We start from the raw sequence: 15,774 nt of genomic DNA, 5'->3' as shown, positions 1-15,774 counted from the left end.
ATCTGTTAGAAATTGACCAATCATTGTCGATTATTCTTCTATAAGTCCTCGATTATGATTGGTCAATTTCTTACAGATTCCGGCATAAGTTATCGGTTACGGCCTGCATAAACCAACCTTTAAATTGAAAAATTTAACAATTACTTTTCACAATTCTTTTTATTCTTGTTTAATCATTAAAACAATTTATTTCATTGCGAACCTATTTAGCTTATTCGACATTATACTTGCTTAAACTTTTGTAACCTAAGATGTTAAAACTGAAGTTGAATTAACACTCATTGTTCACTAAATTAAATTTCTTTGTTAACATATATTTATTCTCTCCCTTTTCCTTTGACCAATTAAGTTATGATAAAGATTTTTTATAGTGCAACTATTCAGGACACTGTCCGATTTTAACAAAATTCTCAAAGTTCAAACCTATGTAGAAACGTTGTTAATCCTTTGTCCGGAATAATTGCGGTATTTAACAAATCTTCATCATCTAGATCAAAGGACAGGGAGAGAAATAAATTATACAAGAAATTTAATTCAATTAGTTTTTTTTACATCTCAGTTCACTAAAAATTAAATCAAGTATTGAATTAATTAAATTACTAATGAAAAACTTGTTTAACTCGATATATAAGATGCACGGATATGTACATACATACATATAACTAATTTGGATGTAATTACGTGAGAATAACTGTCACTGATACCCGCAAAGGTAAGAGTTTATTTTGTTGAAAATGGAAAAAGATGCTGAGCTTAACGATAATTCCCGGTAACGAATGACGAGGAGATTAGAGTTCAGTTTTATGGTAAGGATAAGCTAAAGATAAGATTCTCACACAGAACTAGTTCATATAAATAATAATAAAATTAGTTTATCAGAAGAAATAGTTAAAAAAAAAAAAAAAAAAAAGAGTAATATACTGCACTTTAAAAACAGCGTATTTATTAGCATATGTGGTAGCGAATAAATTATTGTTCGCTTAACTATATGAGAATTATCGTATGACATGAAAATATATATTTCGTATTTACAAAGTTGTACAAGTATAATAATACATATGAGCAATTAGAACACTGCGATTCGCGACGTTCACAAGACAGTTTAATGGTTTTCTTTTCCTTTGCCGGAACCTCACGACGACGACGAAAAAGAGTTAAGACCGGCACACAGCAACTGGCTTTGGATGGGACTTCAAACGTTCTCTCAAATCATCCGTCAAACCACCCAAGCCGATCGACGTGAAGAAGTTGATTGCGAAACGTGTGTTCTTCGGGTCGTTTCTGGGAAATAGTCCTTCAAACACCTCTTGCAACGTAATGTCTTTAACTCGTCCATTTAGCTTCGCTAGACCCATGTATTCAGACAGCTCCTGAAACAGAATCTTGATGAATATTCTGTTGGAACTCGTGGTGTTCTCCTCGTTCAGTTTTATGCACGACAGAACGCTCCACGATATTGAGTCTGTGAACAGTAAATGTGCGAAGAACTTTGACACATTCCGCAATTTGTTGGTGTCGAGACGGTGTATTGTTTGATAGGAATCCCTAAAAATTTGCTCAAATCGCCTCACATATACTTTATTAATTGCGCAAAACCGACCGGCCAAAAGGCCGAAGAACTTCTCATACGTTCGCTTCTCCGCGCAACAGTCCAAAACCATGTGACATAACTCGATCTCCTGCCCAGGTTTAAGTTGCATTTTCAGCAACTTATGCGCGCACTCTTCGAAAACGTTCGACGAGCTTATAGTCAGATATATATCTCGTCGAAGCGCGATCAGATTCGTTTCCGTTTTATCGACTATCACTCCTTCCTTTTCCTCGGCTTGTTCCATGCCACCTTCCTCGTCCGAGCTCTCCTCTTCTCCATCCTCGTCGTCGCCGATGTTCGAGCCACCGATGTCCGAGCAAAGAATTTCTTTACACAGTTGTTTATACTTCTCTTCGGTGGCAAGATAGTCTGGATCGAACTTGAACACATTTAATATACCTTGCGCGTTTATTTCGTCATCTAATTTTATCAAATGCGTTATTTGATTTTCCTCCTCCACAAGATCCAGTTCCTCTGGCACAGCCTCGTGATCTTTAAATCCATCTTTCCTGATCTGGAATATAACTTCTATCATATACTGGACTCGCTTGTCTAATTGTCCCTCGTGCAGTATGTTCCTCAGCGTTTCAAAGATGGCCTCGATACCTCTTCGCGAAAACCCTCTCACTTTCATTCCGCTTTCCTTCAAAAGCGCTATGGCCACTTCGACGGAATCGTCCGTCGGCGTTTCCAACAGCAGAGTCAAGATCTCCAAAACAATGATCTCATAAGCTACATGCTGATTAACTAAATGTGCTATAAAAGTTCCCGAGGATATACACAAAGGCTTATCATTCCTCTTAAATCCACGCTTGAACTGTAATACAAGTCGCGTCAGCACTAGTTCACCTATGTTAGGAAACTTGGAATTTATTACAGCCGTCAGTGCTGCATAAACTGGCGTGAACATCGGTGACGCGGCTTGCGCCTGAATGATAGACCGTGCTAACAAACCTCTACCACGGACAATATTCTGGCGCAGCAACTCCCGCGTTATGATCCCGATATTACTGGTGTTAACCTTGTTAATGTATCCATGGATGGACTTCTTTAGTGCTTCCCATGCGATGCGCTGGTAAGTGGCTCCCGACTTGTCGGTGATTTCCGCTTGAAGCATAAGCAACTTGGCAAGCGGGATGTACGCGCCTCCCGTCTTCGACGTCAAAAGATTTGCCGCTCGCTTCTGCTTGGCGTTCTCCGCTGGGTTTTCTCGCGCCTTGTCCGAATCCCCGTAGTAGCGGCTGCCAATCTCCTCCCGCTTGCCGCCCGCTTCGCCGTCGCTGTCCCTGGCATCTCCACGCTCGTCGTTATATCTACGACTTCTGTGATCGTCACCCCGATGATCGTTTTCACGTCTGGAGCCGCACTGACCGCCGTTACGTCTGGAACTTCCATGATCATCGTTATGCCTGAACTCCTCGTCGCCACGCTTGTAATTCTTGCGCTTGCGATAGTGTTCCTCGCTCTCCTCCTCGTCTCTTCGCGAATGCAATCTCTTCATTTTGCTTTGATATAACCTCAAACGACTTCTGCCTGTCGCGAATCTTTCAGTTATACCGGGTTATATACTATTCTGTGAATGTAAAAATTATTCGACTACGATACTTGTAATTGTATCGTGACACGTAATTAGAGAGAGCTGCGATAAAGAAATCCACATTTGCGTTTACCTTTGACTCACTCGAATCTGATCTTCAGCACTTTCTAGAACTTTCTAGACCAGTAGATTCCACAGAACATATACTATGAGAAATGAAAGCTCAGTACTTAACAGGGGTAACAAAAAGCAAGACACTGCCATCTGGTGGTGAAGTGGGAAATCAAATGAACTGCAGAAAAGAATAAGGGTTGGTTTATAATAGCCCTTACCGTAAGAAATTCACCAATCATAGTCGATTATTCTTTTATACATCGACTATGATTGGTCATTTTCTCATGGCTCTGCCAGACCAGCGCGATTTGCGACACGCGACGCGCGATCATCCAATAGGCGTTTACAATTTTTTGAAAAGACGTACGCCTATTGGATAAACGCGCGTCGCGTGTCGCAAATCGCGCTGGTCTGCCAGAGCCATTACGGTTACGGCTATTATAAACCAACTTTAAGCTGTTAGTCGGTATCATATGTCATTAGCCGTAAGAATTGATCAATCACAGTCGAATATTCTCTTCACATTTGACTGTGATTGGTCAATTTATTGTGATTTATGATACCGACTAATAGCTTAAGGTTGGTTTATTCAGGCCGTAACCGCTAACTTATGCCGGAATCTGTTAGAAATTGACCAATCATTGTCGATTATTCTTCTATAAGTCCTCGATTATGATTGGTCAATTTCTTACAGATTCCGGCATAAGTTATCGGTTACGGCCTGCATAAACCAACCTTTAAATTGAAAAATTTAACAATTACTTTTCACAATTCTTTTTATTCTTGTTTAATCATTAAAACAATTTATTTCATTGCGAACCTATTTAGCTTATTCGACATTATACTTGCTTAAACTTTTGTAACCTAAGATGTTAAAACTGAAGTTGAATTAACACTCATTGTTCACTAAATTAAATTTCTTTGTTAACATATATTTATTCTCTCCCTTTTCCTTTGACCAATTAAGTTATGATAAAGATTTTTTATAGTGCAACTATTCAGGACACTGTCCGATTTTAACAAAATTCTCAAAGTTCAAACCTATGTAGAAACGTTGTTAATCCTTTGTCCGGAATAATTGCGGTATTTAACAAATCTTCATCATCTAGATCAAAGGACAGGGAGAGAAATAAATTATACAAGAAATTTAATTCAATTAGTTTTTTTTACATCTCAGTTCACTAAAAATTAAATCAAGTATTGAATTAATTAAATTACTAATGAAAAACTTGTTTAACTCGATATATAAGATGCACGGATATGTACATACATACATATAACTAATTTGGATGTAATTACGTGAGAATAACTGTCACTGATACCCGCAAAGGTAAGAGTTTATTTTGTTGAAAATGGAAAAAGATGCTGAGCTTAACGATAATTCCCGGTAACGAATGACGAGGAGATTAGAGTTCAGTTTTATGGTAAGGATAAGCTAAAGATAAGATTCTCACACAGAACTAGTTCATATAAATAATAATAAAATTAGTTTATCAGAAGAAATAGTTAAAAAAAAAAAAAAAAAAAAAAAAAAAGAGTAATATACTGCACTTTAAAAACAGCGTATTTATTAGCATATGTGGTAGCGAATAAATTATTGTTCGCTTAACTATATGAGAATTATCGTATGACATGAAAATATATATTTCGTATTTACAAAGTTGTACAAGTATAATAATACATATGAGCAATTAGAACACTGCGATTCGCGACGTTCACAAGACAGTTTAATGGTTTTCTTTTCCTTTGCCGGAACCTCACGACGACGACGAAAAAGAGTTAAGACCGGCACACAGCAACTGGCTTTGGATGGGACTTCAAACGTTCTCTCAAATCATCCGTCAAACCACCCAAGCCGATCGACGTGAAGAAGTTGATTGCGAAACGTGTGTTCTTCGGGTCGTTTCTGGGAAATAGTCCTTCAAACACCTCTTGCAACGTAATGTCTTTAACTCGTCCATTTAGCTTCGCTAGACCCATGTATTCAGACAGCTCCTGAAACAGAATCTTGATGAATATTCTGTTGGAACTCGTGGTGTTCTCCTCGTTCAGTTTTATGCACGACAGAACGCTCCACGATATTGAGTCTGTGAACAGTAAATGTGCGAAGAACTTTGACACATTCCGCAATTTGTTGGTGTCGAGACGGTGTATTGTTTGATAGGAATCCCTAAAAATTTGCTCAAATCGCCTCACATATACTTTATTAATTGCGCAAAACCGACCGGCCAAAAGGCCGAAGAACTTCTCATACGTTCGCTTCTCCGCGCAACAGTCCAAAACCATGTGACATAACTCGATCTCCTGCCCAGGTTTAAGTTGCATTTTCAGCAACTTATGCGCGCACTCTTCGAAAACGTTCGACGAGCTTATAGTCAGATATATATCTCGTCGAAGCGCGATCAGATTCGTTTCCGTTTTATCGACTATCACTCCTTCCTTTTCCTCGGCTTGTTCCATGCCACCTTCCTCGTCCGAGCTCTCCTCTTCTCCATCCTCGTCGTCGCCGATGTTCGAGCCACCGATGTCCGAGCAAAGAATTTCTTTACACAGTTGTTTATACTTCTCTTCGGTGGCAAGATAGTCTGGATCGAACTTGAACACATTTAATATACCTTGCGCGTTTATTTCGTCATCTAATTTTATCAAATGCGTTATTTGATTTTCCTCCTCCACAAGATCCAGTTCCTCTGGCACAGCCTCGTGATCTTTAAATCCATCTTTCCTGATCTGGAATATAACTTCTATCATATACTGGACTCGCTTGTCTAATTGTCCCTCGTGCAGTATGTTCCTCAGCGTTTCAAAGATGGCCTCGATACCTCTTCGCGAAAACCCTCTCACTTTCATTCCGCTTTCCTTCAAAAGCGCTATGGCCACTTCGACGGAATCGTCCGTCGGCGTTTCCAACAGCAGAGTCAAGATCTCCAAAACAATGATCTCATAAGCTACATGCTGATTAACTAAATGTGCTATAAAAGTTCCCGAGGATATACACAAAGGCTTATCATTCCTCTTAAATCCACGCTTGAACTGTAATACAAGTCGCGTCAGCACTAGTTCACCTATGTTAGGAAACTTGGAATTTATTACAGCCGTCAGTGCTGCATAAACTGGCGTGAACATCGGTGACGCGGCTTGCGCCTGAATGATAGACCGTGCTAACAAACCTCTACCACGGACAATATTCTGGCGCAGCAACTCCCGCGTTATGATCCCGATATTACTGGTGTTAACCTTGTTAATGTATCCATGGATGGACTTCTTTAGTGCTTCCCATGCGATGCGCTGGTAAGTGGCTCCCGACTTGTCGGTGATTTCCGCTTGAAGCATAAGCAACTTGGCAAGCGGGATGTACGCGCCTCCCGTCTTCGACGTCAAAAGATTTGCCGCTCGCTTCTGCTTGGCGTTCTCCGCTGGGTTTTCTCGCGCCTTGTCCGAATCCCCGTAGTAGCGGCTGCCAATCTCCTCCCGCTTGCCGCCCGCTTCGCCGTCGCTGTCCCTGGCATCTCCACGCTCGTCGTTATATCTACGACTTCTGTGATCGTCACCCCGATGATCGTTTTCACGTCTGGAGCCGCACTGACCGCCGTTACGTCTGGAACTTCCATGATCATCGTTATGCCTGAACTCCTCGTCGCCACGCTTGTAATTCTTGCGCTTGCGATAGTGTTCCTCGCTCTCCTCCTCGTCTCTTCGCGAATGCAATCTCTTCATTTTGCTTTGATATAACCTCAAACGACTTCTGCCTGTCGCGAATCTTTCAGTTATACCGGGTTATATACTATTCTGTGAATGTAAAAATTATTCGACTACGATACTTGTAATTGTATCGTGACACGTAATTAGAGAGAGCTGCGATAAAGAAATCCACATTTGCGTTTACCTTTGACTCACTCGAATCTGATCTTCAGCACTTTCTAGAACTTTCTAGACCAGTAGATTCCACAGAACATATACTATGAGAAATGAAAGCTCAGTACTTAACAGGGGTAACAAAAAGCAAGACACTGCCATCTGGTGGTGAAGTGGGAAATCAAATGAACTGCAGAAAAGAATAAGGGTTGGTTTATAATAGCCCTTACCGTAAGAAATTCACCAATCATAGTCGATTATTCTTTTATACATCGACTATGATTGGTCATTTTCTCATGGCTCTGCCAGACCAGCGCGATTTGCGACACGCGACGCGCGATCATCCAATAGGCGTTTACAATTTTTTGAAAAGACGTACGCCTATTGGATAAACGCGCGTCGCGTGTCGCAAATCGCGCTGGTCTGCCAGAGCCATTACGGTTACGGCTATTATAAACCAACTTTAAGCTGTTAGTCGGTATCATATGTCATTAGCCGTAAGAATTGATCAATCACAGTCGAATATTCTCTTCACATTTGACTGTGATTGGTCAATTTATTGTGATTTATGATACCGACTAATAGCTTAAGGTTGGTTTATTCAGGCCGTAACCGCTAACTTATGCCGGAATCTGTTAGAAATTGACCAATCATTGTCGATTATTCTTCTATAAGTCCTCGATTATGATTGGTCAATTTCTTACAGATTCCGGCATAAGTTATCGGTTACGGCCTGCATAAACCAACCTTTAAATTGAAAAATTTAACAATTACTTTTCACAATTCTTTTTATTCTTGTTTAATCATTAAAACAATTTATTTCATTGCGAACCTATTTAGCTTATTCGACATTATACTTGCTTAAACTTTTGTAACCTAAGATGTTAAAACTGAAGTTGAATTAACACTCATTGTTCACTAAATTAAATTTCTTTGTTAACATATATTTATTCTCTCCCTTTTCCTTTGACCAATTAAGTTATGATAAAGATTTTTTATAGTGCAACTATTCAGGACACTGTCCGATTTTAACAAAATTCTCAAAGTTCAAACCTATGTAGAAACGTTGTTAATCCTTTGTCCGGAATAATTGCGGTATTTAACAAATCTTCATCATCTAGATCAAAGGACAGGGAGAGAAATAAATTATACAAGAAATTTAATTCAATTAGTTTTTTTTACATCTCAGTTCACTAAAAATTAAATCAAGTATTGAATTAATTAAATTACTAATGAAAAACTTGTTTAACTCGATATATAAGATGCACGGATATGTACATACATACATATAACTAATTTGGATGTAATTACGTGAGAATAACTGTCACTGATACCCGCAAAGGTAAGAGTTTATTTTGTTGAAAATGGAAAAAGATGCTGAGCTTAACGATAATTCCCGGTAACGAATGACGAGGAGATTAGAGTTCAGTTTTATGGTAAGGATAAGCTAAAGATAAGATTCTCACACAGAACTAGTTCATAAATAATAATAAAATTAGTTTATCAGAAGAAATAGTTAAAAAAAAAAAAAAAGAAAAAAAAAAGAGTAATATACTGCACTTTAAAAACAGCGTATTTATTAGCATATGTGGTAGCGAATAAATTATTGTTCGCTTAACTATATGAGAATTATCGTATGACATGAAAATATATATTTCGTATTTACAAAGTTGTACAAGTATAATAATACATATGAGCAATTAGAACACTGCGATTCGCGACGTTCACAAGACAGTTTAATGGTTTTCTTTTCCTTTGCCGGAACCTCACGACGACGACGAAAAAGAGTTAAGACCGGCACACAGCAACTGGCTTTGGATGGGACTTCAAACGTTCTCTCAAATCATCCGTCAAACCACCCAAGCCGATCGACGTGAAGAAGTTGATTGCGAAACGTGTGTTCTTCGGGTCGTTTCTGGGAAATAGTCCTTCAAACACCTCTTGCAACGTAATGTCTTTAACTCGTCCATTTAGCTTCGCTAGACCCATGTATTCAGACAGCTCCTGAAACAGAATCTTGATGAATATTCTGTTGGAACTCGTGGTGTTCTCCTCGTTCAGTTTTATGCACGACAGAACGCTCCACGATATTGAGTCTGTGAACAGTAAATGTGCGAAGAACTTTGACACATTCCGCAATTTGTTGGTGTCGAGACGGTGTATTGTTTGATAGGAATCCCTAAAAATTTGCTCAAATCGCCTCACATATACTTTATTAATTGCGCAAAACCGACCGGCCAAAAGGCCGAAGAACTTCTCATACGTTCGCTTCTCCGCGCAACAGTCCAAAACCATGTGACATAACTCGATCTCCTGCCCAGGTTTAAGTTGCATTTTCAGCAACTTATGCGCGCACTCTTCGAAAACGTTCGACGAGCTTATAGTCAGATATATATCTCGTCGAAGCGCGATCAGATTCGTTTCCGTTTTATCGACTATCACTCCTTCCTTTTCCTCGGCTTGTTCCATGCCACCTTCCTCGTCCGAGCTCTCCTCTTCTCCATCCTCGTCGTCGCCGATGTTCGAGCCACCGATGTCCGAGCAAAGAATTTCTTTACACAGTTGTTTATACTTCTCTTCGGTGGCAAGATAGTCTGGATCGAACTTGAACACATTTAATATACCTTGCGCGTTTATTTCGTCATCTAATTTTATCAAATGCGTTATTTGATTTTCCTCCTCCACAAGATCCAGTTCCTCTGGCACAGCCTCGTGATCTTTAAATCCATCTTTCCTGATCTGGAATATAACTTCTATCATATACTGGACTCGCTTGTCTAATTGTCCCTCGTGCAGTATGTTCCTCAGCGTTTCAAAGATGGCCTCGATACCTCTTCGCGAAAACCCTCTCACTTTCATTCCGCTTTCCTTCAAAAGCGCTATGGCCACTTCGACGGAATCGTCCGTCGGCGTTTCCAACAGCAGAGTCAAGATCTCCAAAACAATGATCTCATAAGCTACATGCTGATTAACTAAATGTGCTATAAAAGTTCCCGAGGATATACACAAAGGCTTATCATTCCTCTTAAATCCACGCTTGAACTGTAATACAAGTCGCGTCAGCACTAGTTCACCTATGTTAGGAAACTTGGAATTTATTACAGCCGTCAGTGCTGCATAAACTGGCGTGAACATCGGTGACGCGGCTTGCGCCTGAATGATAGACCGTGCTAACAAACCTCTACCACGGACAATATTCTGGCGCAGCAACTCCCGCGTTATGATCCCGATATTACTGGTGTTAACCTTGTTAATGTATCCATGGATGGACTTCTTTAGTGCTTCCCATGCGATGCGCTGGTAAGTGGCTCCCGACTTGTCGGTGATTTCCGCTTGAAGCATAAGCAACTTGGCAAGCGGGATGTACGCGCCTCCCGTCTTCGACGTCAAAAGATTTGCCGCTCGCTTCTGCTTGGCGTTCTCCGCTGGGTTTTCTCGCGCCTTGTCCGAATCCCCGTAGTAGCGGCTGCCAATCTCCTCCCGCTTGCCGCCCGCTTCGCCGTCGCTGTCCCTGGCATCTCCACGCTCGTCGTTATATCTACGACTTCTGTGATCGTCACCCCGATGATCGTTTTCACGTCTGGAGCCGCACTGACCGCCGTTACGTCTGGAACTTCCATGATCATCGTTATGCCTGAACTCCTCGTCGCCACGCTTGTAATTCTTGCGCTTGCGATAGTGTTCCTCGCTCTCCTCCTCGTCTCTTCGCGAATGCAATCTCTTCATTTTGCTTTGATATAACCTCAAACGACTTCTGCCTGTCGCGAATCTTTCAGTTATACCGGGTTATATACTATTCTGTGAATGTAAAAATTATTCGACTACGATACTTGTAATTGTATCGTGACACGTAATTAGAGAGAGCTGCGATAAAGAAATCCACATTTGCGTTTACCTTTGACTCACTCGAATCTGATCTTCAGCACTTTCTAGAACTTTCTAGACCAGTAGATTCCACAGAACATATACTATGAGAAATGAAAGCTCAGTACTTAACAGGGGTAACAAAAAGCAAGACACTGCCATCTGGTGGTGAAGTGGGAAATCAAATGAACTGCAGAAAAGAATAAGGGTTGGTTTATAATAGCCCTTACCGTAAGAAATTCACCAATCATAGTCGATTATTCTTTTATACATCGACTATGATTGGTCATTTTCTCATGGCTCTGCCAGACCAGCGCGATTTGCGACACGCGACGCGCGATCATCCAATAGGCGTTTACAATTTTTTGAAAAGACGTACGCCTATTGGATAAACGCGCGTCGCGTGTCGCAAATCGCGCTGGTCTGCCAGAGCCATTACGGTTACGGCTATTATAAACCAACTTTAAGCTGTTAGTCGGTATCATATGTCATTAGCCGTAAGAATTGATCAATCACAGTCGAATATTCTCTTCACATTTGACTGTGATTGGTCAATTTATTGTGATTTATGATACCGACTAATAGCTTAAGGTTGGTTTATTCAGGCCGTAACCGCTAACTTATGCCGGAATCTGTTAGAAATTGACCAATCATTGTCGATTATTCTTCTATAAGTCCTCGATTATGATTGGTCAATTTCTTACAGATTCCGGCATAAGTTATCGGTTACGGCCTGCATAAACCAACCTTTAAATTGAAAAATTTAACAATTACTTTTCACAATTCTTTTTATTCTTGTTTAATCATTAAAACAATTTATTTCATTGCGAACCTATTTAGCTTATTCGACATTATACTTGCTTAAACTTTTGTAACCTAAGATGTTAAAACTGAAGTTGAATTAACACTCATTGTTCACTAAATTAAATTTCTTTGTTAACATATATTTATTCTCTCCCTTTTCCTTTGACCAATTAAGTTATGATAAAGATTTTTTATAGTGCAACTATTCAGGACACTGTCCGATTTTAACAAAATTCTCAAAGTTCAAACCTATGTAGAAACGTTGTTAATCCTTTGTCCGGAATAATTGCGGTATTTAACAAATCTTCATCATCTAGATCAAAGGACAGGGAGAGAAATAAATTATACAAGAAATTTAATTCAATTAGTTTTTTTTACATCTCAGTTCACTAAAAATTAAATCAAGTATTGAATTAATTAAATTACTAATGAAAAACTTGTTTAACTCGATATATAAGATGCACGGATATGTACATACATACATATAACTAATTTGGATGTAATTACGTGAGAATAACTGTCACTGATACCCGCAAAGGTAAGAGTTTATTTTGTTGAAAATGGAAAAAGATGCTGAGCTTAACGATAATTCCCGGTAACGAATGACGAGGAGATTAGAGTTCAGTTTTATGGTAAGGATAAGCTAAAGATAAGATTCTCACACAGAACTAGTTCATATAAATAATAATAAAATTAGTTTATCAGAAGAAATAGTTAAAAAAAAAAAAAAAAAAAAAAAAAAAAAAAAAAAAAAAAAAAAGAGTAATATACTGCACTTTAAAAACAGCGTATTTATTAGCATATGTGGTAGCGAATAAATTATTGTTCGCTTAACTATATGAGAATTATCGTATGACATGAAAATATATATTTCGTATTTACAAAGTTGTACAAGTATAATAATACATATGAGCAATTAGAACACTGCGATTCGCGACGTTCACAAGACAGTTTAATGGTTTTCTTTTCCTTTGCCGGAACCTCACGACGACGACGAAAAAGAGTTAAGACCGGCACACAGCAACTGGCTTTGGATGGGACTTCAAACGTTCTCTCAAATCATCCGTCAAACCACCCAAGCCGATCGACGTGAAGAAGTTGATTGCGAAACGTGTGTTCTTCGGGTCGTTTCTGGGAAATAGTCCTTCAAACACCTCTTGCAACGTAATGTCTTTAACTCGTCCATTTAGCTTCGCTAGACCCATGTATTCAGACAGCTCCTGAAACAGAATCTTGATGAATATTCTGTTGGAACTCGTGGTGTTCTCCTCGTTCAGTTTTATGCACGACAGAACGCTCCACGATATTGAGTCTGTGAACAGTAAATGTGCGAAGAACTTTGACACATTCCGCAATTTGTTGGTGTCGAGACGGTGTATTGTTTGATAGGAATCCCTAAAAATTTGCTCAAATCGCCTCACATATACTTTATTAATTGCGCAAAACCGACCGGCCAAAAGGCCGAAGAACTTCTCATACGTTCGCTTCTCCGCGCAACAGTCCAAAACCATGTGACATAACTCGATCTCCTGCCCAGGTTTAAGTTGCATTTTCAGCAACTTATGCGCGCACTCTTCGAAAACGTTCGACGAGCTTATAGTCAGATATATATCTCGTCGAAGCGCGATCAGATTCGTTTCCGTTTTATCGACTATCACTCCTTCCTTTTCCTCGGCTTGTTCCATGCCACCTTCCTCGTCCGAGCTCTCCTCTTCTCCATCCTCGTCGTCGCCGATGTTCGAGCCACCGATGTCCGAGCAAAGAATTTCTTTACACAGTTGTTTATACTTCTCTTCGGTGGCAAGATAGTCTGGATCGAACTTGAACACATTTAATATACCTTGCGCGTTTATTTCGTCATCTAATTTTATCAAATGCGTTATTTGATTTTCCTCCTCCACAAGATCCAGTTCCTCTGGCACAGCCTCGTGATCTTTAAATCCATCTTTCCTGATCTGGAATATAACTTCTATCATATACTGGACTCGCTTGTCTAATTGTCCCTCGTGCAGTATGTTCCTCAGCGTTTCAAAGATGGCCTCGATACCTCTTCGCGAAAACCCTCTCACTTTCATTCCGCTTTCCTTCAAAAGCGCTATGGCCACTTCGACGGAATCGTCCGTCGGCGTTTCCAACAGCAGAGTCAAGATCTCCAAAACAATGATCTCATAAGCTACATGCTGATTAACTAAATGTGCTATAAAAGTTCCCGAGGATATACACAAAGGCTTATCATTCCTCTTAAATCCACGCTTGAACTGTAATACAAGTCGCGTCAGCACTAGTTCACCTATGTTAGGAAACTTGGAATTTATTACAGCCGTCAGTGCTGCATAAACTGGCGTGAACATCGGTGACGCGGCTTGCGCCTGAATGATAGACCGTGCTAACAAACCTCTACCACGGACAATATTCTGGCGCAGCAACTCCCGCGTTATGATCCCGATATTACTGGTGTTAACCTTGTTAATGTATCCATGGATGGACTTCTTTAGTGCTTCCCATGCGATGCGCTGGTAAGTGGCTCCCGACTTGTCGGTGATTTCCGCTTGAAGCATAAGCAACTTGGCAAGCGGGATGTACGCGCCTCCCGTCTTCGACGTCAAAAGATTTGCCGCTCGCTTCTGCTTGGCGTTCTCCGCTGGGTTTTCTCGCGCCTTGTCCGAATCCCCGTAGTAGCGGCTGCCAATCTCCTCCCGCTTGCCGCCCGCTTCGCCGTTCGCTGTCCCTGGCATCTCCACGCTCGTCGTTATATCTACGACTTCTGTGATCGTCACCCCGATGATCGTTTTCACGTCTGGAGCCGCACTGACCGCCGTTACGTCTGGAACTTCCATGATCATCGTTATGCCTGAACTCCTCGTCGCCACGCTTGTAATTCTTGCGCTTGCGATAGTGTTCCTCGCTCTCCTCCTCGTCTCTTCGCGAATGCAATCTCTTCATTTTGCTTTGATATAACCTCAAACGACTTCTGCCTGTCGCGAATCTTTCAGTTATACCGGGTTATATACTATTCTGTGAATGTAAAAATTATTCGACTACGATACTTGTAATTGTATCGTGACACGTAATTAGAGAGAGCTGCGATAAAGAAATCCACATTTGCGTTTACCTTTGACTCACTCGAATCTGATCTTCAGCACTTTCTAGAACTTTCTAGACCAGTAGATTCCACAGAACATATACTATGAGAAATGTAAGCTCAGTACTTAACAGGGGTAACAAAAAGCAAGACACTGCCATCTGGTGGTGAAGTGGGAAATCAAATGAACTGCAGAAAAGAATAAGGGTTGGTTTATAATAGCCCTTACCGTAAGAAATTCACCAATCATAGTCGATTATTCTTTTATACATCGACTATGATTGGTCATTTTCTCATGGCTCTGCCAGACCAGCGCAATTTGCGACACGCGACGCGCGATCATCCAATAGGCGTTTACAATTTTTTGAAAAGACGTACGCCTATTGGATAAACGCGCGTCGCGTGTCGCAAATCGCGCTGGTCTGTCAGAGCCATTACGGTTACGGCTATTATAAACCAACTATTATGTTGGTTTATGCAGGCCGTAACCGCTAACTTATGCCGGAATCTGTAAAAAATTGACCAATCATAATCGAGGACTTATAGAAGAATAATCGACTATGATTGGTCAGGGTACACTAGAATTCCATAGTTAGCGATTACAGCTGCGCCAAACCAACATAAAGTTGGTTTATAATAGCCGTAACCGTAATGGCTCTGGCAGACCAGCGCGATTTGCGACACGCGACGCGCGTTTATCCAATAGGCGTACGTCTTTTCAAAAAATTGTAAACGCCTATTGGATGATCGCGCGTCGCATGTCGCAAATCGCGCTGGTCTGGCAGAGCGATGAGAAAATGACCAATCATAGTCGATGTATAAAAGAATAATCGACTATGATTGGTGAATTTCTTACGGTAAGGGCTATTATAAACCAACCCTTATTCTTTTCTGCAGTTCATTTGATTTCCCACTTCACCACCAGAT

General features: G+C 40.4%; 3 protein-coding genes and 1 pseudogene across 3 annotated transcripts; all 4 read right to left on the bottom strand.

The window, feature by feature from the left end:
• Positions 1-926: 926 nt before the first annotated feature.
• LOC120359659 (pre-mRNA-splicing factor CWC22 homolog) lies at positions 927-3,390 on the bottom strand. Its single transcript, XM_039457908.1, has 2 exons — positions 3,262-3,390; positions 927-3,164 (listed from the first exon to the last, which is right to left on the bottom strand). Exon 2 carries the CDS (start codon positions 3,090-3,092, stop codon positions 1,155-1,157), a length of 1,938 nt encoding a protein of 645 aa, XP_039313842.1. The 5' UTR covers positions 3,093-3,164; positions 3,262-3,390; the 3' UTR covers positions 927-1,154.
• A 1,403-nt stretch (positions 3,391-4,793) lies between these two features.
• On the bottom strand, positions 4,794-7,257 carry LOC120359656 (pre-mRNA-splicing factor CWC22 homolog). The gene is made up of 2 exons (XM_039457904.1): positions 7,129-7,257; positions 4,794-7,031 (listed from the first exon to the last, which is right to left on the bottom strand). The coding sequence occupies exon 2, from the start codon at positions 6,957-6,959 to the stop codon at positions 5,022-5,024; it is 1,938 nt and encodes a 645-aa protein (XP_039313838.1). The 5' UTR covers positions 6,960-7,031; positions 7,129-7,257; the 3' UTR covers positions 4,794-5,021.
• Positions 7,258-8,657: 1,400 nt separating this feature from the next.
• LOC120359658 (pre-mRNA-splicing factor CWC22 homolog) lies at positions 8,658-11,121 on the bottom strand. The gene is made up of 2 exons (XM_039457907.1): positions 10,993-11,121; positions 8,658-10,895 (listed from the first exon to the last, which is right to left on the bottom strand). Exon 2 carries the CDS (start codon positions 10,821-10,823, stop codon positions 8,886-8,888), a length of 1,938 nt encoding a protein of 645 aa, XP_039313841.1. The 5' UTR covers positions 10,824-10,895; positions 10,993-11,121; the 3' UTR covers positions 8,658-8,885.
• A 1,420-nt stretch (positions 11,122-12,541) lies between these two features.
• Positions 12,542-14,961, bottom strand: LOC105206846 (annotated as a pseudogene).
• Positions 14,962-15,774: the final 813 nt, after the last annotated feature.

This window comes from Solenopsis invicta, chromosome 15 (genome assembly GCF_016802725.1).
Source record: "Solenopsis invicta isolate M01_SB chromosome 15, UNIL_Sinv_3.0, whole genome shotgun sequence".
In the NCBI taxonomy this organism is placed as follows: Eukaryota; Metazoa; Arthropoda; class Insecta; order Hymenoptera; family Formicidae; genus Solenopsis; species Solenopsis invicta.
This window is presented reverse-complemented; position numbering and strand designations above follow the sequence as displayed.